Below are 27,614 nucleotides of genomic sequence, written 5' to 3'. Positions count from 1 at the left end.
CCCTGCCCCCTCTGACGCACCCTCTGCTACGTCACTGGGTAAGCCCAGTCTTCCCCCTTCCCAGTCTTCCCTTCAGAGGGTCACGTGACAGGTGGCCCCGCCTCCCCTATATAAGAAATGTCACAGCTTCAGCCGCATCATTCGCTGGGCTGTGTCCAGCGGTGAGAGGAGGTCGGCGATGCTGCGCTCTGGATGGATGGATCTTCTCATCGCTGGACCGGAGATCACCCGCACCCGTCGCTGGATACAGACAATGTTGGAGCAGGAAGCTGGGACCGAGAGTAGATTATCACCGCTGGATTTTTTTTCTAATTAATAAAGGACTTTTTTCTACGGTGTGTGTTTTTTCCAACTTTTTACACTTCCTTCGTGAAATGGTAGGGGTACAATGTACCCCATTACCAATTCACATAGGGGGGGCAGGATCTGGGGTCCCCTTTGTTAAAGGGGTCTTCCAGATTCTGATAAGCCCCCCGCCCGCAGACCCCCACAACCACCGGGCAATGGTTGTGGGGATGAGGCCCTTGTCACCATCAACATGGGGACATCCTCCCCATGTTGAGGGCATGTGGCCTGGTACGGTTCAGGAGAGGGGGGGCCGCACTCTGTCCCCCCTCTTTTCTGTGGCCGGCCAGGTTAAAGTGCTCGGATAAGGGGTCTGGTGTGAATTGTTGGGGGAACTCCACGTCATTTTTTTTTTAAATTTGGGGTGGAGTTCCCCTTAAAATCCACACCAGACCTGAAGGGTCTGGAATGGATATTTGGGGGGAACCCCACGTCATTTTTTTTTAAATTGACGGCGGGGTTCCCCTTAATATCCATTCCAGACCTGAAGGGCCTGGTAATGGAATTTGGGGGGACGCCCACGCTATTTTTTTTTTTTTATGAATGAATTCTCTCTGAATTGCCAGAGCCGACAATTCATTATAGCCGCAAGCCCGGTTTTAAAATACTTTTTTTCCTTTCAGAAATTAGACTTTGTGCAGAGACAGTTCTAAGTACGGGAAACATGTGCTATTTCACATGCTAACTTTACACCCCCCCTAGGTACGAAATGTAAAGTAATATTTTACTTTTATTGTTTCACTTTTAGCATTATTAAATTCACTGCTCCCGAAAAAACGGCCGTTTTTAAAACTTTTTTTTGCATTGATACATGTCCCCTGGGACAGGACCCAGGTCCCCAAACACTTTTTAGGTCAATAACTTGCATATTAGCCTTTAAAATTAGCACTTTAGATTTCAAATGTTCGAGTCCCATAGACTTTAACAGGGTTCTAAAGTTCACACGAACATTTGGTGTGTTCGCAAGTTCTGGTGCGAACCGAACAGGGGGGTGTTCGGCTCATCCCTATAGTGTATATATACACACACACACAGTACTGTGCAAAAGTGTTACGCAGGTGTGAAGAAATGCTTTAACCTCCCTGGCGGTATGATTCATTCAGACTTTTGGTGCTGAAAGCGGTACCATTATTTTGCATGGAAATTTGGCGTTTTATATTGTAGGCCTGTGATTCTTAGGAATAACTCACTTAAAGCTGTCCAAACAAGAGTCTAGTAGACATCTCGGGTATGATAAAGTTTGAAACACAAAATCATAAATTATAATATAATAAATAACTATAAATAATTATAAAAATAATAATATAATAATAATAAAAATTATTCAATAATGCAATCAAATCAAAAACACTGAAATTTGCTCAGTTGCAGAATTGTCGCTGTCATTACTTTCCGTGTTTGATGACGAATTTCCCCACAAATCGCTATCGCTCAATTCTGCAAGTGATTCTACTGTATTTATAATATAAAAGTACATGCAGAACACTGGACAGACCACTAGGGACAAAGGGTGTGTGTAATTATTTTATACAGTACTGTAATCTGTAAGATTACAGTATACTGTATGTGTACTGTGTTTTTACTTTTTTTAATTTGGCGCCGATCTCCGCCCCCTGTGCGTCGTAACGTCGCAGGGAACAGAGCTCGGCGGCACTCCGGGCACTGTGTGAATCGAGCAAGGAGACAACTCGCTCACACAGCGGGGAGACATCGCAGGATCCAGGGGACAAGGTAAGTAACTCCCTGCCTGGATACTGCGATGCAATCCCGAGTCTGGCTCGGGGTTACCGCTATTAGTACTGAAATTCCACACGGAGCCAGACTCGGGATTACCGCCAGGGAGGTCCCTAAGAATCATTCAGCAGCCTCTCCCTGTCATAACTAGAGCAGAGTTCAATGAATAAAGAATGCTTGGTTAGATTTCTGAAGCAGGATCAAACCTCGCTCACACTGTCCCTAAGAATCATTCAGCAGCCTGTCCCTGTCATAACTAGAGCAGAGTTCAATGAATAAAGAATGCTTGTTTAGATGTATGAAGCAGGATCAAACCTCACTAACACTGTCCCTAAGCAGCAGAATCAGCAGCCTTTCCCTATCATTACCTGAATCATCTCCCCCTATTCATGATGGCCACGGCCAGAAATGCTAGGGGGGTGTTTTTCAAAGTAATTTCTCAATAAAATAGGGCATAGCGACAAGGGGATGGGGAAATTTGCTTTGAATAAATGAATTAAATAGTGTGTTTGGTCTGTGGTTCTCAGATGCAGTGAAGATCGGCTTTTAAAAGTTGAACTTCCGCGTTAAGTACTGGTTACCCTCTGACATGCGACATTTGGCATGTCATTTTTTTTGGGGTGGGGGGGGGGTGGGTACCTAGTTTTCACAGGTACCCAGCTCCCACTTCCTCTCCTGGCACTACGGTGCCGAGCAGAAGTTCACCTCTACACTCTCCCTCCCTGCAATCTTCTGGGACACATCACAGGTCATAGAAGATTGCCCGGCCATTCAAAACGCGCGGTGCAGATCGCACATGTGCAGTGCGCTGGACCGTGGGACAGGTGAGTGTCTGTTTATTAAAAGTCAGCAGTTACACTTTTTGTAGCTGCTGACTTTTAAATTTTTAATGCAACGTTTTTCATTCTCTAAGTCGGGTTATAGTTGGTTTACAGGAGCTTACAAACACTTTGATAACATTAGAGGGCTTGCAGCCTACCAAGGTCTGCTCTAACATAAAAAACAGTGACTGTGTTGTGACATTTGAAAGCTAATTTCTTCACAATGCTGAGAGATACTGGGCCAGATTCATAAAGAGATACGACGGCGTATCTCCTGATACGCCGTCGTATCTCTGAGATCCGACAGTCGGATCTATGCGACTGATTCATAAGAATCAGTTCCGCATAGATCTCCCTTAGATCCGACTGGTGTAAGTGACTTACACCGTCGGATCTTAGGCTGCAATCTCCCGCCAGCCGCTAGGTGTCGCCTCGGTTTTTTACGCGTCGGATATGCAAATGAGGAGACCCGCTGATTCAGTAACGAACGCCCGCACGTCGCTTTTTTTTCACGCCGTTTGCGTTCGGCTTTTTCCGGCGGATAGTTACCCCTGCTATAGCAGGGGTAACTGCGGCGTATCCTATGTTTAGTATGGCCGTCGTTCCCGCGCCGAGTTTTAAATTTTAACGTCGTTTGCGTACGCCGATTCAGAATTCTTCCCAACGCAAGTTACGCTCACGCCGAAACCACTGACGTCCTAGCGAAGTCAGTGTGAGCAATGCACGCCGGAAAATTTAGCCGGCGGCGCATGCGCATTTAAATCGGCGCAGGGACGCGCCTGCTTTAAATACTACACTCCCCCTAGCCGCGGAATTTGAATTCCGCCGGGGGAGTTACGATCCGCCGATGCAAGTTTTGAGGTAAGTGCTTTGTGAATACAGCACTAGCCTCGCAAAAGTGCGTGCCGGCGGATCGTAAATCACATAGATTACGCAGATCTAAAGATCCGCTAATCTATGTGAATCTGGCCCACAGAGTCTAATGAGGGTTTGTTTCAAAGGGCCAGATTCACAAAAGAGATACGACAGCGTATCTCCTGATACGCCGTCGTATCTCTGTGTTAAGGCCATCCTAACTATGCGACTGATTCATAGAATCAGTTATGCATAGCTAGCCCTAAGATCTGACAGGTATAATTGAATTACACTGTCGGATCTTAAGGATGCAATTCTAGGCCGGCCGCTAGCTGGCGAGGCCATTGCGGCCGGCGTAGAATATGCAAATGAATACTTACGGCGATCCCCGAACGTCCGATTGGCCCGTCGATCTAACTGTACGTCGTTTCCGTCGAGATACGCCACGTAAAATTAGGGCTGAGCCCTAGTTGTCCTAAGCCATGTTAAGTATGGCCGTCGTTCCCGCGTCGAAATTTAAAAATCAACGTCGTTTGCGTAAGACATCCGTGAATGGCGCTGGACGCCATTTACGTTAACGTCTAAGCAAATGACGTTGGTGCGACACCACTCCAAAGACATGCTGGTAGGTTAATTGGCTTCTGCCTAAATTGGCCCTAGTATATGAATGTGAGTTAGGGACCTTATATTGTAAGCTCCTTGAGGGTACAGACTGATGTGAATGTACATTGTATATGTAAAGTGCTGCGTAAATTGACGAAGCTATATAAGTACCTAAATAGTAATAATAATAATAACGTTATTAACGTTTAGAGGCAGTAAAAAAAAAAAAAAAACTTCTGGTTCGCATTTCTGATTGGAGCTTACTGGCAGAAAAAAATTAAAACTCTCCTAAACTCCTCTAAACATTGTACAAAAAATGCACCTTATGAGCTTTTTTTTTTACTGCCAAGAGAACAGACTTTTTTTTTAAGCCCAGTGTGCATGGAGCCTAAAAACGACTTTTTAACATGGTACATGTTTGTTTCTTTGGTATCATCAGTCATCAGCCATGATAAGCTGTAGAGAGGCTGTGAAGAGCACACATAGCATGTCATCAGTGTCCTTCCAAAGGATTAGTTGACAGGAAGTCGAAAGTATGTAACTAAGTTCCTCTCCTAATAATACCAGTATGTTGTGTATTATTTGTATAAATCACATCATCTCTTTTATTAACTGCTTGGATATTGAAATAAAGTATTTTGATCATATGATTTATTTTTTCCATAATGGCAATGTTCTCTGAGAAGCAGTAAACAAACAGTTCAAATAGCAGTACTCAAGGTCATATTAGTGATAACGCCAAAGAATAAAGGAGGTTATTTAGGGTTACATAATTTCATTTCTGCTAAAATATTAATCCGATTTTTGATTTAGGATATGTTTTGCCTTTTTTGAAGGAAGTAGGAAATTAGAATTGTTTGGGGGGTTCACCAGAATTTTTATAATAGTCTAACAATGTTGATGTAATTTGAGATTACCAGGGCTTTCTGTGGATAAGGCAGATAGCAATGTGCCAACACACAGTGACCCCTTCCACCAAAGGGTGAAACTGATTTTATATGTTGTAATGCACATTCTCGTCATCGCTGGGCTTTGATCTCTGTTGTTGAATATTTAATTTACCTTTTACTGTGATTGATGTGTATTTTACAATGTATTAGTCAACCTATAATATGAAATGCATTGCGTTTCAAAATTATGTTTCTTTAAATTAACAAAATTGCAGGCAAGACATTATCAGTTAAGTGAAAAAATAGGTTATTTATGTTTGCATTTTATTTTTGGATACAACATAGATTTAAAAAGTATGTCCAATTAAGTTTTGGTATTCTACCAGAAAATGACGCCTACCCGATTGTGTTTTTCTGCAGTCTTAACCCTGTGCAGTCATTGAAAATGATGCAGTATGAATCCCTCCCCATACCTTAACCACTTGCTTACTGGGCACATATACCCCCTTCCTGCCCAGGTGAAATTTCAGCTTTCGGCACTGCGTCGCTTTAACTGACAATTGCGCGGTCGTGCGATGTGGCTCCAAAATAAAATTTACGTCCTTTTTTCCCACAAATAGAGCTTTATTTTAGTGGTATTTCATCACCTCTGCGGTTTTTATTTTTTGCGCATAAACAAAAAAACTATAATAAACAGCCCAATTTAAAAATAAATAATAATTTCTCAGTCTAGGCCGATATGTATTCTACATGTGTTTGGTAAAAAAAAAAAATCGCAATAAGCGACTGATTTGCGCAAAAGTTATACCGTCTACAAAATAGGGGACAGAATTATTATTTTTCATTATTTATATTTTTACTAGTAATGGCGGCGATCTGCGATTTTTATTGGCACTGTGACATTATGGCGGACACATCGGACACTTTTGACACATTTTTGGCACCATTCACATTTATACTGCGATCAGTGCTATAAATATGCACTAATTACTGTATAAATGTGACTGGCATTGAAGGGGTTAACACTAGGGGGTGAGGGAGGGGTTAAATGTGTACCCTGCATAGTGTTCTAACTGTGTGTGGAGGGGGATTGACTGGGGGAGGTGACCGATCTGTGTCCCTATGTACAAGGGACACAGATCGGTCTCCTCTCCCTCACAGGACATGGATCTGTGTGTTTACACACACAGATCCACGTCCTTGTCTCTGTAACTGCCGATCGCGGGTGCCTGGCGGACATCGCGGCCGCCAGGCACGAGCATCGGCATCTCAGTGATGCGGCGGGCGAGCTTGCGCGCCCCCCAGTGGCCAGGAGAAGCGGAGGCCATATAAAGACGGCCACTCAGAGAATTATAGCCACCCTGCGGCCGTACAAAGTCGTACGGCCGTCGGGAAGTGGTTAAAGTGGTATTTAACCCAAATAAGAACATTATTTAGATGTGATGGATGCATTCCTTTTCTTTTTTAGTCTTTCCGTCATCTATTTTCATCTGGTGATCCAGCCAGTAAGTCTGCTGTTTTCCAAAAGAACAAGCTCTCCAGCAGGATGTATCAGTTACAGACATGAGACAAACCATTTAACACTGATATAGGGGTGTTTACAATGATCAGCTTTTATTTATACATTTAAAACCTTTATCCCCAAAGGAACAAAAAAACAGCTATAACTACTTTATATTAGCTGGAGTTTGGTTTCAATGTGTTAGTAGATTTAAATCTGCTAGTATATTTAATATTCCCCTCCCCCTCAGACTGACAATGCTTCTGTCTAAAGGTGCTTTTGTGCTCATTCATCCAGAGTGGAGGCATTCTAATACCGGAAGTGTATCACTGGCCAGATTACAAGGTGAAAATAGAGGGTAAAACGCCTAAACCCGCATACACACGACTGTTTTTCTTGACGAGAAAGATGCAATTTTTTTAACTGGTCATTAAAAACGATTGTGTAGTCTCCAGAGCATTTTTCTTGACGTAAAAAATGGTCATTACAAATTTAGAACATGCTCTAATGTTTCTCGTCCTTTTTCAAGTCGTTGTTTTTCACTTTGTGAAAAACGGTCGTGTGTAGGCTTTAACGACGGGGAAAAAACGCGCATGCTCAGAAGCAAGTTATGAGACGGGAGCGCTCGTTCTGATAAAACTAGCATTTGTAATGGAGATAGCACATTCGTCACACTGTAACAGACTGAAAAGCACAAAGACTGAAAAAGGCGAATCGTCTCTCACCAAACTTTTACTAACACGTGGTAACACAAAATCAGCAAAAGCAGCCCCAAGGGTGGCGCCATCCGAATGGAACTTCCCCTTTATAGTGCCGTCGTACGTGTTGTACGTCACCGCGCTTTGCTTAATCATTTTTTTTTCACGATCGTGTGTATGCAAGGCAGGCTTGACAAGAATCACATCGAGAAAAACGTTGTTTTTTCCATGACATTAAAAACAGTCGTGTGTACGCGGCATTAGAAAATAAAACTGTTGCAGCCACCATATCTGATGATTGGTAAGCTGCAATATATTAGATTTTGGTTTTGAGTTTAATACTGCTTTAATGCATTTGGGGAATCAGATCAGTTGGCATCTGCATTTTATGGAGAGGGAGGGTTGATGTAAGAGGGCGCTCTGGCATGGACCCTGATGTATGAGAGGAACTCTGATATGTAAGGGGGGTTCTGAAGTGATGTGGGAACTTCTGATGTGGCAGGGAGGCTTCTACTGTGAAGCAGGGATTTATGATGTTTTGGGGGTTTTCAATATGATTTTTTTTCTTGGAACATTCTCAAGGGGGGGCTGTACTGCGCTAAAGTGAAAAAATTGTTTTAATGAAAATAAAGCTGCGACACCTGCAAACATTAAATATTCATGTGGAACGAATGTAAATAAAGAAAGAAAATTTGCGCTAATAAATGTGAATGAAAAAATTAAATAATAAAAAATAAATAGTGCAACACCGCCAATGGGTTCAACATATAGTGATAATAAATCGCAAAATATAAACAATAAACATATGATCCGCTACTAAGTGTTCCTGATGAACCACTATGTGCTTTTAAATATGTAAACATAAGTACATAAAAATAAAGTCCCTGTGATGTGAGTCCAAAAGAATTTTGATGAAAAGGTGAAATTAGCGTTGAGAGGTAGATCCACTGTCACCAGGATGAAAGGAGAAAGCCGCTCCTTGAGGAGTACACCAGGAGAAGTAATAAACACCCTTACCGGATATGTAGGACCTCCTGTGTGAGCAAGGTCATATAAGCTTGCAGATATTGCCCTCTGCAGGGTCTTACTGGATCGCAAATGTACGAACTCCTCAGCTCCTTGCCTCCGTCCCTTTAGAACGCGTTCCTCCCTCTGATAGATCAAAGGATCCGCCAGCGGACTTGAACTTGTCAAGGGAGAACCCGAAAAAAAAGAAAGAAGGGGACTCAAAATAGTGTGATACTGTTTAGCACTCCTCGATTTAATAGAAAAAGCAATATACAAATAAAAACATGTTCGCAAGAACAGATAAAAAAGCCGGCATATAAAAGACACGTTAAGCCGGTGGTCAAATGACATTATCAAAGGGCATTTTGATAAAGTCATTTGACGAAACATGTCAGGGCCGAGCCACGCTCTGACATCACTGCGTTCAACGTGACCCCAAAAGCACGGGCTTAACATGTCTTTTATATGCCGGCTTTTTTATCTGTTCTTGCGAACATGTTTTTATTTGTATATTGCTTTTTCTATTAAATCGAGGAGTGCTAAACAGTATCACACTATCTCGAGTCCCCTTCTTTCTTTTTTTTGGGTTCTCCCTTGACAAGTTTAAGTCCGCTGGCGGATCCTTTAATCCAGGGAGGAACACGTTCTAAAGGGACAGAGGCAAGGAGCTGAGGAGTTCGTACATTTGCGATCCAGTAAGACCCTGCAGAGGGCAATATCTGCAAGCTTATATGACCTTGCTCACACAGGAGGTCCTACATATCCGGTAAGGGTGTTTATTACTTCTCCTGGTGTACTCCTCAAGGAGCGGCTTTCTCCTTTCATACAGGTGACGGTGGATCTACCTCTCAACGCTAATTTCACCTTTTCATCAAAATTCTTTTGGACTCACATCACTGGGACTTTAATTTTATGTACTTATTTTTACATATTTAAAAGCACATAGTGGTTCATCAGGAACACTTAGTAGCGGATCATATGTTTATTGTTTATATTTTGCGGTTCATCAGGAACACTGAGGTCGCGTACACACGGTCGGTCAAAACCGATGAAAACGGACTGAAGGACCTTTTCATCGGTCCAAACCGATCATGTGTGGGCCCCATCGGTCAGTTATCCTTCCGTCAAAAAATTTAGAACTTGCTTTAAAATTTCACAGATGGACGCCTAACCGATAGGTCAAAACCGACCCTTAGTACACACGACCATCAGTTATAAACCCGCGCATGCTCAAAATCAAGTCGACGGATGCTTGGAAGCATTGAACTTCGTTTTTTTTCTGCACGTCGTTGTGTTTTACGTCACCGCATTCTGACACGATCAGGTTTTTAGAAACAAGAAAATTTGCGCTAACCCAAAATATATAAAAATAGTTGTGTAGGTATGTTAATAACGAAGGCAGCAATAAACAGTGTATATACACATAAATAGCATAGAAAAAAGAAAAAACTGCGCCGACTCTAGTAACCAGCCCATGAAGCTGGAGCAATATACATTATGAAAATGAATGGAAATAAAAATAAAATTGGTTAATAAGTGAGTTAGTCCAAAATAAATGTCTAGATAAAAAAAGAGAGCACAAAATGTGTAGCAGAAAAACACAGTTCAATTCTGATAACAACACGGTGAGAGGTAATACTTGATCAGTGAAGCCACCGCCACATAGATAGCCTCTTACCAGATGGCTAAGAGGGAATAGCCTTAAATAAGATACACCGCTCTCCAGGGGATCCTGTTCACTTTTATCCAGGGGAGAAGTCTCCAGGGGGAGAGCGCCTGCTATCCAGTGAGTCCAATCCTCCACACCAAGATAGAGTGGCAGCCCGTCCACTCGGGGACGTTATCCCCATTGATAACGTCAGCCTATGACGAAACGCGTCTGGGACGTGCACTCAGTGACGCTACCGCGCTCTATGTGAAAGAGGAAGGGCTCTCGTTGCCGGCCGGCACATGTTTTTATGCTTGACTGTTTTTACAACATTGTAAGTACAGCTTTTTTACTTATTAAATACCCTCATACGGTATCACACTATTGGTCCATTTTTATTTCTTGGGTCAACGGGACCACGTGATCCCCGAGTAGACGGGCTGCCACTGTATCTTGGTGTGGAGGATTGGACTCGCTGGATAGCAGGCGCTCTCCCCCTGGAGACTTCTCCCCTGGATAAAAGTGAACAGGATCCCCTGGAGAGCGGTGTATCTTATTTAAGGCTATTCCCTCTTAGCCATCTGGTAAGAGGCTATCTATGTGGCGGTGGCTACACTGATCAAGTATTACCTCTCACCGTGTTGTTATCAGAATTGAACTGTGTTTTTCTGCTACACATTTTGTGCTCTCTTTTTTATCTGGACATTTATTTTGGACTAACTCACTTATTAGCCAATTTTATTTTTATTTCCATTCATTTTCACGATCAGGTTTTTAACTGATGGTGTGTAGGCACATCAGATCATCAGTCAGCTTCATCGGTTCACCGATGACAACGGTCCTTCGGACCGTTCTCATCGGATGGACTGATCGTGTGTACGCGGCCTTAGTAGCGGATCATATGTTTATTGTTTATATTTTGCGATTTATTATCACTATATGTTGAACCCATTGGTGGTGTTGCACTATTTATTATTTAATTTTTTCATTCACATTTATTAGCGCGACTTTTCTTTCTTAATTTACATTTCTTGGAATATGCTTATTCATATATTTTAATTTTATTAATTATTTCTAAAACCATTTATTTCAGCCCACAAATATTTTTAAAATATATGATGTGGCCCATGTACTGAAACGTTTTTAGACCCCTGCCCAAATGCATAAACTGCTATCATTAGGAACTAACACAACAGGGAGAGACCTCAGAAAGCCAAGTGCAAAATTAAAAAAAAAAAAAAAACACATGACCTCACAACATATACATGTGCTAATAATTTTTATTCTGGCCCTGGTCTCCTACAATTTTCCTTTAAATATTATTTTGTATTGCATCATTAATGTTAGGAATAATGAGCCATTGATTGGCTAATTAGGTAAAGCCAGCCAATCGCAGGCTGTGCCAGAAGACATTTTCTGAATAATGACACTTGACACCTTTTCTTTATTTGAATGGTATTATATAATCACTGATTTAATGTCTTTTTTCCCCCCAATGTTTTAACTAGCCTAGAGTCACGCCTGAAGGAGAGTACCTACCACTGGACCATACAGATATCAACGTTGGGTTTGACAATGGCACAGACAGAATCTTCCTTGTGTCTCCAGTTACCATTGTCCATGAAATTGATGAAGAGAGCCCCCTGTATGAAATCAGTAAGGCAGACTTGGAGACAGCTAACTTTGAACTAGTCGTCATCCTTGAAGGCATGGTAGAAGCTACAGCAATGACCACGCAATGTCGTAGTTCTTATCTTCCATGTGAAATTTTTTGGGGGAGTCGATTTGAACCAGTCCTGTTTGAGAAACGTAATCATTATGAAGTGGACTACCTGCACTTCCACCGTACTTATGATGTCCCCAATATTCCCACATGCAGCGCCAAAGAGCTTTCCGAAAGGAAATATTCCATGGTGGCCCGCAGTTCATTTTGCTATGAGAATGAAGTAGCTCTTAACTGCATCTGTGATGAGGAGATACCTGCTCTTGTGGACACAAAATCATTGAATGCTGAGGTATCTCTAGAGTTAGACATGCTAAGGGTGGTGGATCCCCTAGAGGAAATATTGCTAACATGATTTTATGAATGGATTTTACTCAATCATTGGGTTTTGTTTAGTGGGAACATAGCAGAGATCTGCTACAAATGAGGATGTCTTTTTTCCACCACATCTTTTACAGGAAAAAGACATATTTGAGGGCGAAAAAGGCACATTTGCTGGACAAAGGTACGATCTATACAAAGCTTCTACCGGTGCTTCTGCAGCATCCAGCTTTGTACAAATGATCAATGGATACTCAAGTCACCTACTTTAACAAAGTTAGATTGCTTTATTTCATTTCCTCCTTCTCAGCGAATGCAGCTCTTGCACTTTGTTTGGTGAACACAAGTAGCCAAGGGTTTATCACTCACACATAATGCAGCTTAAGCCTATCAATCATGTCAAAAGCATCAGCAAACTAAGGTCATGTTGAAATCCTCATTAAAAAAGACACAGGTGTCTTATTCTAACTAGGAGAACACTCTAATGACTTCTGTGAAGTGTAGAATTTTGATTCTCCCTAGATATCATATGAGACGAAATATACAAAAGGCCAAATACAACCAAGAACAGCAAAAAAAAAAAAAATGCAACGATAGCATTCTGTACCTGTCACATTCCTGAATGAATGAGCTATTTTTCATCCTATCCATATAAATGTGTTAGCATTGTTGAGGAATATGTAATATATTCACAATAATAAAACTTCAGAATACAAAATGGCTTGCATAGGAACCAAGCAATTGTTAACCATTTATTAAATACAACCCCACAAACAATTGTTATACAGGGTATTGATATCACCATTTGTTTTTTATTTTTTAAGAAATAAACAATTCCCCATTAAAAAACTGAAAAAACATATGTTATGAGAAAATTCATAAATGTTAGATGTCAAAAGTATTTTCAAAACAATACTCAGTAACATGGCATACTTCTGAATCTTTTTTCCCAAAAATGCAAAAATGTATATAAATGTTTTTAGTACATTATGTGGCTGACTGAACAAAGTGACTAAATCTAAATCTTTACTCTTTTGAGCGTCTGCCAACTGTTGAACGGGTCTCCAGCAACTGTCCAAGAATAATGTGGAAGGTTTTCGTTAGTTATGTTATTTCCTGGGTGGTTTTATCTTCGTTGAGTGGAATACAGGGTTTTTCAACTAGTTTTTTTAAGGTAGATCTAGATAATGTGATGGGCTGGCAGTTCAAGATCACTATACAGTTATTAAAACTTGAAACAGATTGGTGTCAAAATGTTGCATCCAAATTTATCTCAGCTACACACAGAGTGCCAAATGTAAACATTTGCAGAAAAAGTGGATTAACAGGTCACTGCCAAACCCATCACAAGATGTTTTTATTTTACTCTTTTTAGTACCAAGCTGAAAAACCCTATAAGTGCTACACATCTCGCCCAAGCAATCAGCATCAGGAACCAATCAGGTCATTCCCTTTACTATCAAACTTTACAAGATAATGAAAATGAAACATTTACTTTCTTGGTGACTTCTTGGCAATATCTTTGACCACATGCCTTGATCATTGGGAAAGTTTCTCACCTATTGTTGTTGCTTTTTCCATCTGTAGTACATCACCAACAATGCAACAGGAGGACAAAGACCTACAAACATGGTTTTGTAATGGCTGGACTAAAAACTTTGGTGGAAGGACCTTGACCCTGAAGCCCCTGAGTAACAATAACACCCAAAGCTAAAGTAGGCCATACAGGGGTCGAATTCCGAATTTAGAAAATCATAACGAATAATTTTCTTTTGAATTTCGCACCATCACATTTGAGTGATTTGGCATGTTGGAATTTTTTGTAAAAACTAACAAATTTCTAATCAGTGATGGGTGAATAGTGCCAGAAATATAATCCAAAAAAAATAAATGTGTACGAGTGCAAGAAAAGTTACCCAGCCACGAAAATTATTTTCTGTAACAACAATTGAAGGCTTGGTTGGTAGAATTTCGAAATCAGTGGTGGCACCATCGAATTACAAAACTCACAAAATTTCTGATTTTCAAAATATTATTTTTTTAAGAATTTGACCTGTGTATGTCCTGCATAAGATAGCAATCAAATCTATGAAGCCTTTAAAACACACCTGATACTTGATTGCATTGGGTTAACATAAACAGGAACGTTTAAACAAGCAAAGTATCAAAGTCTTGGACTAGGCAATCAGCATTGAATGTTAATTATTCTTACGAACTATGCAAAATAAAGAAATTAACAGGATGTATTCATTAACTCTATTTGGAACACAAATTAAACAAAAAAAAATGCCAAATGAAATATTCAAGTGTATAGATAGGTAATTTCAGCAATGTTCATGATGATATTCAGTTACCCTTGCACATGGTGCAAATGTTTCAGCTTTGTTTCAAATAAAGCATATTTTGGACCTTAACTGAATTATGAAATTGATTATTTATGTGTTCCCAATGTGTGCATTATTGTTGCCTAATTTTTTTTGCAAGAATATGGATAGTATCAGGCTTGCTTTCTAACTATAAACTTTAAGCGAAAAGTTGAAATCGCCTTACATGAAAAGGTTCAGATACTTTATAATAGATACATAATTTAGGAAAAAGAAGGGGAGAAATGTGAGTTAAAAGTCCAGCTCTGTATTAAGGAACTTTTGGTGATTTTTGCATGCCGAATGAAAAATATGTTAAATTATGCCTTATATCATTTTGAGATGATGAATCTTTAAAGCTGAACTCCAGGCAAAGAACTAAATACATAGATGAAATATACCATATGCAAAAAAACTCTTACCTGTCCAGCAAGTCTGGAGTGGGGGCTTGATATTTTTCTGCCGCAGGTTCACTTTTATTATAAGTCTCTCAACACCCCCCTGTGAATGTTGAGTGGAAAGAGTAGCACAACAAGAGATGCAGTGTGGATACTATTCAATCCACACTATATTTTTTAAATGACCTTTAAAGTAAAAAGCAGTCAAGTACAAATTGTGTTTTGCAGCTCAAAAGGAAATAAGACTGTTGAACTTGTGGTTAGACCACAGTCTACAGTGGTGACTGACACAGTGTATTTTAATACTAATGTAAAACACTGAACATATAATACTCATATCAGAAAATGTCTAAAAAAAAATCCACAATTATTCGATCAGTCGTTACTAAGAGTAAAAAGCATAGCAATATGATAAATATTTTGTCCTGGTGTTAAAGCGGAGTTCCACCCAAAAATGGAACTTCTGCTTTAAGTGACAGTGACCCCCTGACATGACACATTTGGCATGTTATTTTTTTGGGGAGGGAGCGGATACCCTCTTTTTAGAGGTATCCAGCTCCCATTTCCTCCCAGGGGTTTGCGGCGCCGGAAGGAAGTTCACCTCTCCCCCTTGCCTCTCCGCAATCTTCTGGGACATGTCACAGGTCCCAGAAGATTGCCCAGCCAATCACAGCGAGCAGCTCGGCTCACACTCGCGCAGTGCGTTCCCGAGCCGGGCGCCCACAATAGTGATGCCGGTGCCGTGGAGAGGAGGGGGAGAGGAGCAGGGCTTCATACGCCCGCATCGCTGGATCGTAGGACAGCTAATTATCCGATTAAAGCTACACTTTTTGTAGCTGCTGACTTTAAAAAAAAGATCTCTGCGGAAACTCCGCTTTAAGGAGTATCTAAAGCCCAAACAATTTTTTTGAGTTTTGAATACAGTAGGAAATGGTTAATTACCTCACAGGGTGCCTTCTGTGTCCTGTTAGGGAGATTTCCCTTGACTTCCTGTCCCGGAAACAGGAAAAAAAATAAAAAAAATATAGCTCCAAAGTGATTTGAAATTCCTTCTTATATAATTGTCATCTGAACAGGTGTCCACATTGGAGGATTTTCCATCACCTTCTATTCTAGTGACAACTGTAAAATGTTGAATGTCCTATTACTTTTTATTTCGGCTCTGTCCCTGTGACAGACAGGGCTTAAGATATACTTTAAAGCAGCGGTCATCAACCCTGTCCTCAGGGCCCACTAACAGTCCAGGTTTTATATAAATATGAGTCCATGCTCCCTTATGCAAACAATCAATTCAAGAATCTGAAGTTGAACCCTCTGCCACTGTGATCAGTGACTTTACTCTCTGTTTACAGATTATGAAAGGTGTGCACATTTAGACTGTTCACAGCAATGTCTCTGTGTATCAATGAGGGTAACGTGGCTGCATAACATAGTCTATGTAAGACTCTCTATAGCAAGAGAGAGTCTAGCTAAGAATCACTACTTCAGAACACAAACAACTTGTGCTTATTCTCCAGGGTAGCTCTGAAAAACAGCTAGAGTGATCCAAGGCCCAAGGACATTGGAACCACCCCACTGGAACATTCTGGATGTGCTTCCTGCAGTTGCATGGTCTCCTAGAGAAGCTGCATGCTATTAGGTTCTGGCCTGGCTGCCCACACACTGATTCTGATAGTTAGGTCTCTAGGAATACCATCTTCTGGGACAAGAGGTGATACATCTCTGTCTTCATGCATCTGAGCTCAGTGGCCATTGGGCTCTGTAATATTGTCAGGATCCATGGGTTTTTCTGGGTGGGTCTTTGAGATAATGATTGAATAGCACCAGGCAACTGTTGAACTTCTGATGACAGAGACATTTTGGGAGGTTCTCTCTGGACATCATAAACTGGCACTCCTGGAATAGGCTGTTGTAGGATGACTCCATGGGGGCAGCTGTGTGCCAATTCAAAGATGAAATTCATGCCTTTGCCCCCCTTCGACACTGAACACACCGGAAAGATTTGTTAAAAACCAACTGAAACACATCCACACACATGGCTTGTCTCTTGAACCATGTGATCATTTAGTGAAAACCGTATCCACATGGACTCTCTGTGCCACAGGATGGGCAGGGGCCCTTTTCAGTATGACTTCCCAAGTGACATTATTCTGCAATACAGTATACCATCTTTTAGGACAAGACAGCACCATTCACTCAGCAATTTCCTTGTTCTCAATAATAGCTTTGTTCCATTGACCTGGGCCACCGTTGTAATCATATCGCCTCTATTGGTCAAGGGACAACACTAGATCATCTTTCTGTGTCTCTGCCCAGTTGTATTTTTTGAGTACCGTAAATAAATTATGCTTACTTGAGGCTAGTCAAATCATTGATTTCCATCTTACCTCACATCTCAGTGAGGCTTGGCTAGTGCTTACCATAACGGGGCATTTGCTGCCTCATTGCTCTTTCCAGGGTGATCATGCAAGGAGAATTCAATCTGTGCCAGATGGCCGCTTAATGTTGCTCCAAAATGTCAAATTTTGCTGTGTAGAGATGCACCAATGGGCTACTATCTACTCTGAACTTAAACTTGGCTCCTGTCAGATGCTCAACATAGCTTTAGGTGACTGTGGACACAAAGGCCAACAGCTCCAATTTTAATTATCTGTAGATTTCAGGGAGTCACTAGTAGGCTTGAACTAGCGTAGGTGTTGGCCATTTTCTGGCTTCATTGTACTTGTTAGAGTCTATCAGTGTCCCACCTAAGATGGCTATGGATGTGTCCAAGCCTGTAAGTTTCTGCTTTTGACACCCAAAGGCCACTTCTAACAGTTCATGTTACTTCAGATTAGGGTTGCTTTTATTTTTCTCTTGCAATGTTTCTCTGATCTTTTTGGATATCAATTTATCTACAAAATGTTTCTTCAGCCATACATCCACACCACCCCAGCCAGGCATTCCTACTTCCTTTCCCTTTAGCGTATATGTGCTGTCTTGCAGTTCCAGTGTATATTGTGGAACAGATTCTCCTGCTCTCTGCTTTCTGATGATGAAGTGGGCCCTAATAACCCCTAATGTTACTGCTTTGCTATGTACTGTTTTTAAGTGGTTAACTGTCTTGTCAAGGGAATCCTGGTTTTCCACTGGGAAGTTTCAGGATTAACCTTCTTGCATCCCCCTCTAAATCATTAATGGTGAGTTCTTCCTGCTGAGTTGATGGGATCCCATATAATCAGTTTAGGCCCCACAGTCTCTTGATCCAATCACTTGCGCTGGCCCTGAGTTCCTGGGTAACTTTTTACACAAGAATCTTGTCAGCAATAAGGGGATCATTATTGCAGGGGCAGTAGACTGCTATACTTGCCTGTGAACTTGAAGTAGCACCACAATGGTGCAATCCTTGCCAACCATTGTCAGAGCTTGCTGATCCTGTTCATAGAGGCCAAATGTAACAGGATGGATAACTGGCCAGAGAGTAATTGTAATTGTAATGTAATTGTAATTGTAACTTGCATTTTAGTAAACAGGTGCAAATTTGAAAACAAAACATGATCAGAATGGCAAAGAACATGCATATACTGTATGACAATATAAAACCGTTCATAAAAGCTCCATAGACTGCACCATCTACCACTCACACTTTGTGAGCGGTGAAAGTTTGCACTGCATCAACCCTTGGGAGATATTTTCTGATTGTTTACATGTAAGTGTACACTTATTTTTATCATACAGCTGTTGGGTGTTGTGGAGAGCTCTATGGTTTCCGTTCATCATCATCATACAGGGGATCTCTGCATCGAGTGAGCTGAATTTGGAGTTAGACCTGTCCCGGCTTTGCTCTGCATGATCTTTAGATACAAAGGTGTCTCTAATAAGGTAAGGCAGCCCATACTATGCCACAGGCAGGTAGAGCAGCCTACTGACCCTGCAATAATGATCCCCCTTTTCCTGGCATTATTCTAGCAGCAAAAAATACCTAAGTACAGGCGGTCCCCGGGTTACAAACAAGATAGGGATTGTAGGCTTGTTCTTAAGTTGAATCTGTTTGTAAGTTGGAACAGGTAAATTTTTTAAGTGTAGCTCCAGCCAAAAAATATTTTTTTAAGCTTTTTGGATAGCATAGAGAAGGGTTATCACCCCTGTAACAATTGTTTTGCTGTCTGTGCCCCTGTTCAGAAGATTTCACCTCACCTCACTCTAGCAGAATGTATCAGTTTACATGAATGAGACAAATGACTTAACACTGGTAGGGGTGATAAATGATCAGTTTTTTATTAATGCAAAAACTTTATCCGAAAAGGAAAAAAACTGTTTACTAAATATAAAGCGTGAGCTGGAGTTTGGCTTCAATTTGTTAGAGGTTCTAAGGCAGGTCATAGATTATGCAAATTTCTTTCCTGCAATCATAAGTCAGTGTTTATGGGAAACCCCCCTGTGGAACTATTGTGTTACCCCAGCAGAGGGGGCAGGGGAAGCTGTCCCTGCCAGGAGAACACAATGATTATTTTTAGCTGCTATAGCTGCTGGTAATAATAGTATGCTAGAAACTGACATGCTAGTTTTATCCAAGTCGATCAATGTGCACTTTGATCGACTTGGGTACAATCAGCCTACCCATAGATGGATCAAATCTTGGCTTCGAGCCATCTATGGCCAGCTTAAATCTAACAATACATTTAACACTCCCCTCCCCAGATTGACAATGGTGCTGTCCGCTGTGCCTCCTATGTCTCACTAATAGATGTGTTACTAGCCAGGTCACCTGGTGAAATCTGGAAATGTAAAGAAACCAAAACTGGTTCTGCCACCCACCACATCTAATAATTGGTAGGCTGCAAGGACATTCATGCATGCCAGAAACCTGTGCAGATACAGGCACTGCCCCTTTTGTATCATCCAGGAGCAAACTGCTTTTCATGTTTTCTGGGAGTGCCCCTTTGCACAGGGCCTGTTGAGGGCCTTGGAACCTGAACTTAAAGACTTTGTATCACAGACTGCTATTACACACTTTGGTGTGTTAAATGGACTCTTCTGTGGAACCCATTCACAGGAGGACATTGACAGTGCCTGGCGGGTGCTGTGTTGCTTTAAGGATGCCTTATAGTGCGTCAGAAAGCGCCTCATCCACCAGCAGAAGAGGATGTCCATCGAGGACTGTCGCAGACTGACCTTTAGTCTGCTGAAAGAATATACCTTGATGGACTTTAAGGAGGAAGAGGACGTCTGAAGATTTCCCCTTCTCCCCCACCTGTATGTTTACACTGGCAGTTCAATAAAGCTTCTGGCCTATGAACTATTTTTTCCCTCCCCTACCCCACCTCCTCCCCCCCCATCACACCTGTCACCCAGTTGAATGATACTTTGACAGTATATGACATTGACATTTCTTGACACGTTTTTACTGTTTTCAGGGTAATGCGGCGTCATGCATGATGTGATGTTTCGGGGTTTCATTACTCTGCGCAACACATCAGGCATCATACCGCAGGATGGATGAATGTAATTTATTTGTATGCTTGGAACTGTATTGTTATGTAGTGTATATATGCGCGGTGTCACAGTACAGAGCGGAATGTACCCTGTTGAAGTACTTGTTTTTTGTATATTTGCTTTGCAAAAATAAACTTAAATAACGCGAAAAAAAAAATTGGTAGGCTGCAAGATAATATTTGTTTTGTTTGGTGTTTAATACCGCTTTAAATGTTTTTATCTTGCTTGCTTAATGTTTACAGCTTACATTAAATGCTATAGTCACTGCTACCCTGATGTTCTTTTATATGAGAATTATCAATTAGCTCCACATGGTTTGAGATAACCAGGTTCAGCAGAGCATCTTTTGTAGTTGGGGCTTCTGTAAACTCTATTCTAAAATTCTCTTGTAATAGGTTTATTTCTATTATTTCACTGTTCCAGCAGTGCCATTATTCCAGTCAGTTACAAGGTAGTTGAAATCTGTTATAAGTTTGGTTGCTGCATGCAATACAGTTACTTTGACAAATAAAGCTACTTACCTAACTGAAAGTATGTCAGCATTAACCAAGGATCATTATGAGCACACCCACCTCTGACATATGGATGAAGGATTCCTAAACCATCAGTTACGTCAGAAAGGGAGACAACTGCCCAAAGAAATCCCCTCCGGATTTTAGAATCCCACGTGAGTATATCAAGTAAAAGCTGATTAAATTATGACATAGCACTAAACCAGTGTTTCCCAGGTACATATCCCCTTCCACCTCCAGAAATAAGCTGATCCTACTTCAGTGCATGCTCTTCATGCTATAATTATTTCATATTTACACCTTGCACCAGTATGAAGTCAGATTGTCATATATCATGTTCTGGGGTCTAAATTATTATTTTAAAATCATGCCATCACCATGAAATATATCAACCAGTCAACTGAAGCCAGATTATTTTTATTTGTCTGACCGTGTGTAGCGGTTGGTTGCTACGAGTTACAGCATCCACACATTCCACACTGCTGCCAGACATCCATTAGACACACTCCTTTAGTCAATGAACAGTCTCTTGCTTTTTTTTGTTATTTTATTAGGGGATTTAACATGGTTGGGGAAAGGGACACGGGATGCCCATAGAACAAATGAGTACTTTGAAGAATATAGTTACTGCGTCACACTTCTCACAAAGGACAAGATGGCTGACCCTAAACTTGACAGACTCTGCGTTTTTTTCTTTCTCCACCCCGACTTTAACCATGCTAGCTACAAGTCTAAAGGAGGATAGGTAAACATATCAATATCCTAACAAATGAGAAAACTCACCAGCCCATGCCGCCACCACCCGTTATCCCTGGGGGTCGCCGGCGGACCGGGCCACTCGGTCACTTTACAATATTATGTAGCAGTGCAGCTGACCTAGGAACTATAGAGCAGCAATCATAAAACAGGAACTCAAACTAAAACAAATAAAACCAAAAAGATAGTCATGTTGGCTGAGCCGGACCCCGGCAATTTAACCGCAGCCAAAACAGTCGGGTCCTTCCGGCCTCCCGGGTTGGGCCATGGTGTGCTCAATCCAGAGGCAAGCCCTTCTGTCAGTAACCAAGAGGGGAGGGGGAAGGAAACCAGAATGGGAAAAAAATCCCCTCCAAAAAAAAACGGAGAGAGGACTGTGGTGGGTAGGTGGTAGGTAGGTAGGTGGTGGTAGAGACTTCTTGCCCCGTCCAGAGCGTTGGGTGTGCCAGATCGGGGACAAAGGGTGGTCTATTGGATCAGAAGAAGAGGGAGCAGGCTGATCCCTCGAGATGATGCCCAACTCCAGCAGCAAATCTTCTCCATCATGGAAAGTTGTAAAGGAGTAGGGTTTGCCCTTATAAGAAAAAGACAACCTAAACGTAAAAGACCAGCGATATTTTACCTGGCAGTTCAGTAGCTGCTGCAAGAGGGGCTTCAGATTTCTTCGTTTTTGCACTGTGGAAGGGGCCAGATCTGCAAACAACTGAATAGAGGTTCCAAACAGCATCAGATCCTGGCGATTCCTGGATGCCATCATCAGTTTTTCTTTAATCTTGTAGTAGTGAGGTTTCATTATTATATCTTGTGAAAGCCCATCCGATCTGGGGGCCATCAGGGCCCTATGGATCCTATCTATCTCCAGCTGATGGGGTGAAATATCTGGAATCAATTCTGTCATGAGAGCCTGCATTGCTCCTTCTAGGTCTGCGTGACTTTCCGGTATATCGGTGAGACCGATTTTCCAGATCTTCTACTTTTGAGTGGGCCTCATTCAATCGCTCTTGGAGTTCAGCAACAAATCTGGTGTTCTGGTTGATTCTGGCCACCGATCCTTCCACCTTATTCTCAATGGTGTCCAGCCTGAGCCCAAAACTCTGTATGTCTTGCTTAATGTCAGTGGTTATGATTGAACATGCTTTAGAAAGTTCTTGCTGCAGCAGTGTAGAGAAACGGGCCAGCAGCACTCTGTCTCCTGCATAGGGGACAGATGGAGGCGAGGGTTCTCCCTGAGCAGGGCTAGTTTGGCTGAAAATAGAATCAGCTAGTTCTGCCATATTCCTGTCCAGTGAGGAGCCCGGGGAGCCTGCGTGCTCTAATGGATCCTGGGGTGACCTGGGGGATAATGGCAGGGAGGGGCACTCACCTCGGGGGTCTCCATCCCGATCCCCTGAAGATTGTGAGGAGAAGTGGTCATGTATGTCCTTCGTGGCAGCTGTTTCTGCAGCCTTTGGTGAGCTGGTCTGCTTGTTGTGCTTTCCGCGAGTCTTTGGCTTACCTGGCGACATCTTAGGTGAGGGAGTCTGCCCTGGGGGAGGGGGCCATGCCTGTCCCTGTTGATTGCGCCGTTTGTACTTCTTTGCCTGTCCCGAGGTTCGGCGCAGCATGACAGTCCTGCGGTGACCCGCTGCTGATCGCGGGATGTCTCCCGGTCCTCCTGCGCTGGTTATAGATGTGGTATTATTGTCGGTGGTGTGCGAAGCTCGGTCACAGCATGACTGCTCCCGTCACCGCACGCATTCACACTACAGCATGATTTTTAAAGGGGTTGTAAATAAAAATAAAAATTTTGATGAAATTACTGTTTACAGGGTATAGAGACATAATAGTTAACTGATTACTTTTAAAAACCGATTAAAAATAGATAAAAATCATATAATGTACCTGTAGTTTCTAGTTTAGTTTTTGCATGTTGTTTCCTGCCTCTCTGCCTTACAGAGCATACAGAGCCATAGAGCAGTGATGGTTTGGAAAACGAAACTTGAAACTAGACACACAGTAATCACACCTCCTTGAAGTTAGTGACCACAAAGAGAAAGCTCCCAGCACTGTGGTCATCAGGAAACAGATCAACCAGGAAGTGTGGAGATCAGAGAAGAATTACAGCAACTTGAGAGCAAAAACAAACAATGAGGACATGAAAACAGCACTGCAAAAAAATGTCCTTTACAAACCCTTTAACATAGTTTGTTCAATATCCTCAAAATCTTTAAAGGTCCAAATCCATCAAGTCCAACCTATGTGTGTAAATATATGTCAGTATTACATTGTATATCCCTGTATGTTGCGGTCGTTTAGGTGATTATCTAATAGTTTTTTTAAACTATCGACGCCCCCTGCTGAAACCACCGCCTGTGGAAGGGAATTCCACGTCCTTGCCGCTCTTACAATAAAGTACCCTCTATGCAGTTTAAGGTTAAATCTCTTTTCTTCTAATGAAGTATTTGTAAATTGAAATCATATCCCCTCTGAAGCGTCTCTTCTCCAGAGAGAATAAGTTCAGTGCTCACACCCTTTCTTCATAACTAATATCCTCCAGACCCTTCTCTGGACTCTCTCCATTTCCAGTACATTCTTCCTGAGGACTGGTGCCCAGAACTGGACAGCATACTCCAGGTGAGGCCGGGCCAAAGTCTTGTAGATTAGGAGAATTTTTAGCAGCAGCTTCGCATTGCATGCCATTGCTAAGCCTGTCATCTACTAGAACCCACAGGTCATTTTTCATCCTAGAGTCCCCCAGAGGTTCACCCCCTAGTGAGTAGATTGCATTTATATTTTTGCCACCCAAATGCATTATTTTACATTTTTCTACATTAAACCTCAGTTGACATTTAGTTGCCTACCCCATTATTTTGTTCAGATCTTCTTGCAAGGTTTCTACATCCTGTGGAGAAGTTATTGCCGGGCTTAGCTTAGTGTCGTCTGCAAATAGAGAGATTGAACTGTTTACCCCATCCTCCAGGTCATTTATGAAATAATTAAACAGGATTGGTCCAAGCACAGGATCCCCCACCCCCATCCCCCCCCCGTCCTTTCCGAGTACTCCCCATTTATCACCACCCTCTGAACTCGCCCTTGTAGCCAGTTTTCAATCCATGTACTCACCCTATGGTCAATGCCAACGGACCTTAATTTGAACAGTAAATGTTTATGGGGAACTGTGTCGAATGCTTTTGCAAAATCCACATACACCACGTCTACAGGCCTTCTTTTATCTAGATAGCAGCTCACCTTCTTATAGAAGGTTAATAGATTGGTCATGAATCCATGCTGATTACTGCTAATAATACTGTTTTCATTACTAAAATCGTTTTTTTTTCTCTCTTCTGCTGGGTTAACTTGTCTTTTGAACTTTATATAGCCGAGCATCGGGTAATACCACCCAAGCAGCACTGAGGCTACCATTCATCCCTCTACAGAAGATGAGATGGGGGTTCAGGGGAGTCATTTGGGAAGATAAATGCTGCAGCATCAGTGTGAATGCACATTAAACTGTGATGTAAAATTAAACATAAAGTTATAAATAGGGTTGTCCCGATACCACTTTTTTAGGACTGAGTACAAGTACCGATACTTTTTTTCAAGTAGTCGCCGATACCGAATACCGATACTTTTTTTAAATGTGTCCCCAAATGCAGCCATGTCCCCCCCATATGCAGCCATGTCCCCCACATATGCAGCCATGTCCCTCTAGCCATGTCCCTCACATATGCAGCCATGTCCCTCTAGCCATGTCCCTCACATATGCAGCAATGTCCCTCTAGCCATGTCCCTCACATATGCAGCCATGTCCCTCACATATGCAGCAATGTCCCTCTAGCCATGTCCCTCACATATGCAGCCATGTCCCCCCCATATGCAGCCATGTCCCCCACATATGCAGCCATGTCCCTCTAGCCATGTCCCTCTAGCCATGTCCTTCACATATGCAGCCATGTCCCTCACATATGCAGCAATGTCCCTCACATATGCAGCAATGTCCCTCTAGCCATGTCCCTCACATATGCAGCAATGTCCCTCTAGCCATGTCCCTCGATGCGGCGGCACGATGCGGCAGGAGCGGCGGGGGGGGAAGTATTCTATTTAGGTATCGGGGGTATTTGCGCGAGTACGAGTACTCCTGCAAATACTCGGTATCGGTCCCGATACCGATACTGGTATCGGTATCTGGACAACCCTAAATATATTGTGTGCACTAAAATTTGTACTTTTTCATTTATAGTTTTTTTTTAATCAGAAAGTTTTATTAAAAGAATAAACATCAATCTGCTAAAGTATATTGTATAAAAGGTTGAAATACATACAACAGCAAAAAGAGTAGAAAGCCATATTGTATAGCAATGACAAGTAGGCCTCCGTTACAGAGCATAGGTGCAACAGTGTAACAGTGGATGGAATAAAAACAACAAAACACTATAAAACAAATAATTATTATAATAATTATGTAATAATTATGACCCAAATGTGTGTGACCATGTACAATATAGACAATTTTTTTTTTTTTTTTTAACACTATACTGCCAGAAATTTATTTGTCTTTCTGGTTTGATTGGCACAACATATATATTTTTAATTATTTTTGTTCATGCTCACTTATGCATGCTACTTGTTTGGATCATTTTGTGGACTATTTTGTATTGCATTATGTTGCACTATGCACTTTTTTGATTGAAGCATTTTTTTGGATGTCACTATTTTGATTGTGATCACTGTTCTTAATGATTTACATTGTGCTGTCATTGGCATAATTGTGTTTTCTTTATCCAATTATTATTTACCACTCATCATGACTTACCACATTTGAATTCTAAATGTTGGGTGGTCATTCTTTGGACATCAATTTGAGTGGAACACTTTTAGACCCACAGTCGGTGGTGGATTGACGTTTTTTACTTTCATTTATTTTGGATTGTCACCTTATTTATTCTATTATATATTGGGCAAGCGCTACTACATCCAACCTGTTATTCTTTTACTCTGAATGCGTGAGCATTTTTAGTAGTGGCTGCTGCTTATTAACTGCTTTATATGTTATCTATCATGTACAATATAGACAATGCCACCAAAAGTACTCATTGCTTCAACTTATGCTTACTTATGAAACCCCTTGCAGAAGCCTATCCTTGACCAGTTGATTTTTATAAAAAAAAATTAGGTACATTCCTGTGTTGGTATGTAAGTTTTTCTCATATTAATATTATTTATAGATTTTATATAATATCTAGTGTATATTAAAGTGTAAATGTTATTACTATGCCCTGTGGGTAGGCACTGCTGTGTCACACATTTCACAAAGCCTACCTTCTGAACTACAGAGGTGCTGAGAGGAGGAGTTTCAGGAGGCGGAGTCAGTACAGGAATCACAGCTTGCAAACTGCATGGAACCATTGGATATGTAGTCCTTAAAATTTGAAAATAAAAAGCAGAGGAGAAACTGCAAAGCATGCAGGGAATCCAAATGCAATGTGTATATGTAGCACTACCCCCGAAGGAGCTGCTGGTTTGTTTTGGGTGGTATGTTACCTCTGTATCTCCGCCATCTAGGGTACTTGATGAGAGTTGTAGTAAATGGAATGTCTACTTAAACAGGTGTCTTTTCTGTGCTTTTATTACCCAGCCGGGTAAAAATGGTTAAACAATTAAAGGGTGAAGGGATAGCAGAAATGGTGAACAACAGATTCAGGTGTATGTAGATGGGAAACAGTCCTGCTTCCAACGACACTTTACTTCGCCACTCCAGCGCTCCTTGACAGGCCTCTCTCACAAGCCTGGCAGCCAGAATGACACTCGGAACTTGGGGCTAAGTCTCTGCCACAGACTCTCCCAATAGTTGAAGAAACAAAGTGGTGCAGAATCCTCCCTATCAGATTCAACGCCTGGATCTCCTTCAGGTAGTTTTAGTTAGGTTACAGACTGATAGGCGACCAACATCCAGCCTCTCAGTCCTGGTTTTCCTGGTCCCCTGT

General features: G+C 41.6%; 1 protein-coding gene across 1 annotated transcript in view; it reads left to right on the top strand.

The window, feature by feature from the left end:
- Positions 1-14,561, top strand: part of KCNJ14 (potassium inwardly rectifying channel subfamily J member 14) — a 62,998-nt gene extending 48,437 nt beyond the window's left edge. Inside the window, exon 3 of the mRNA XM_040325694.1 lies at positions 11,612-14,561. Within this exon, the coding sequence (XP_040181628.1) occupies positions 11,612-12,181 (570 nt within the window). The 3' untranslated portion in view covers positions 12,182-14,561. The remainder of the gene's footprint in view (positions 1-11,611) is intronic.
- The last annotated feature ends 13,053 nt before the right edge of the window (positions 14,562-27,614 follow it).

Source organism: Rana temporaria, chromosome 10, assembly GCF_905171775.1.
Source record: "Rana temporaria chromosome 10, aRanTem1.1, whole genome shotgun sequence".
Lineage (NCBI taxonomy): Eukaryota > Metazoa > Chordata > Amphibia > Anura > Ranidae > Rana > Rana temporaria.
Note: the sequence above shows the minus strand (reverse complement) of the source record. Positions and strands in the feature narration are given on the sequence as shown.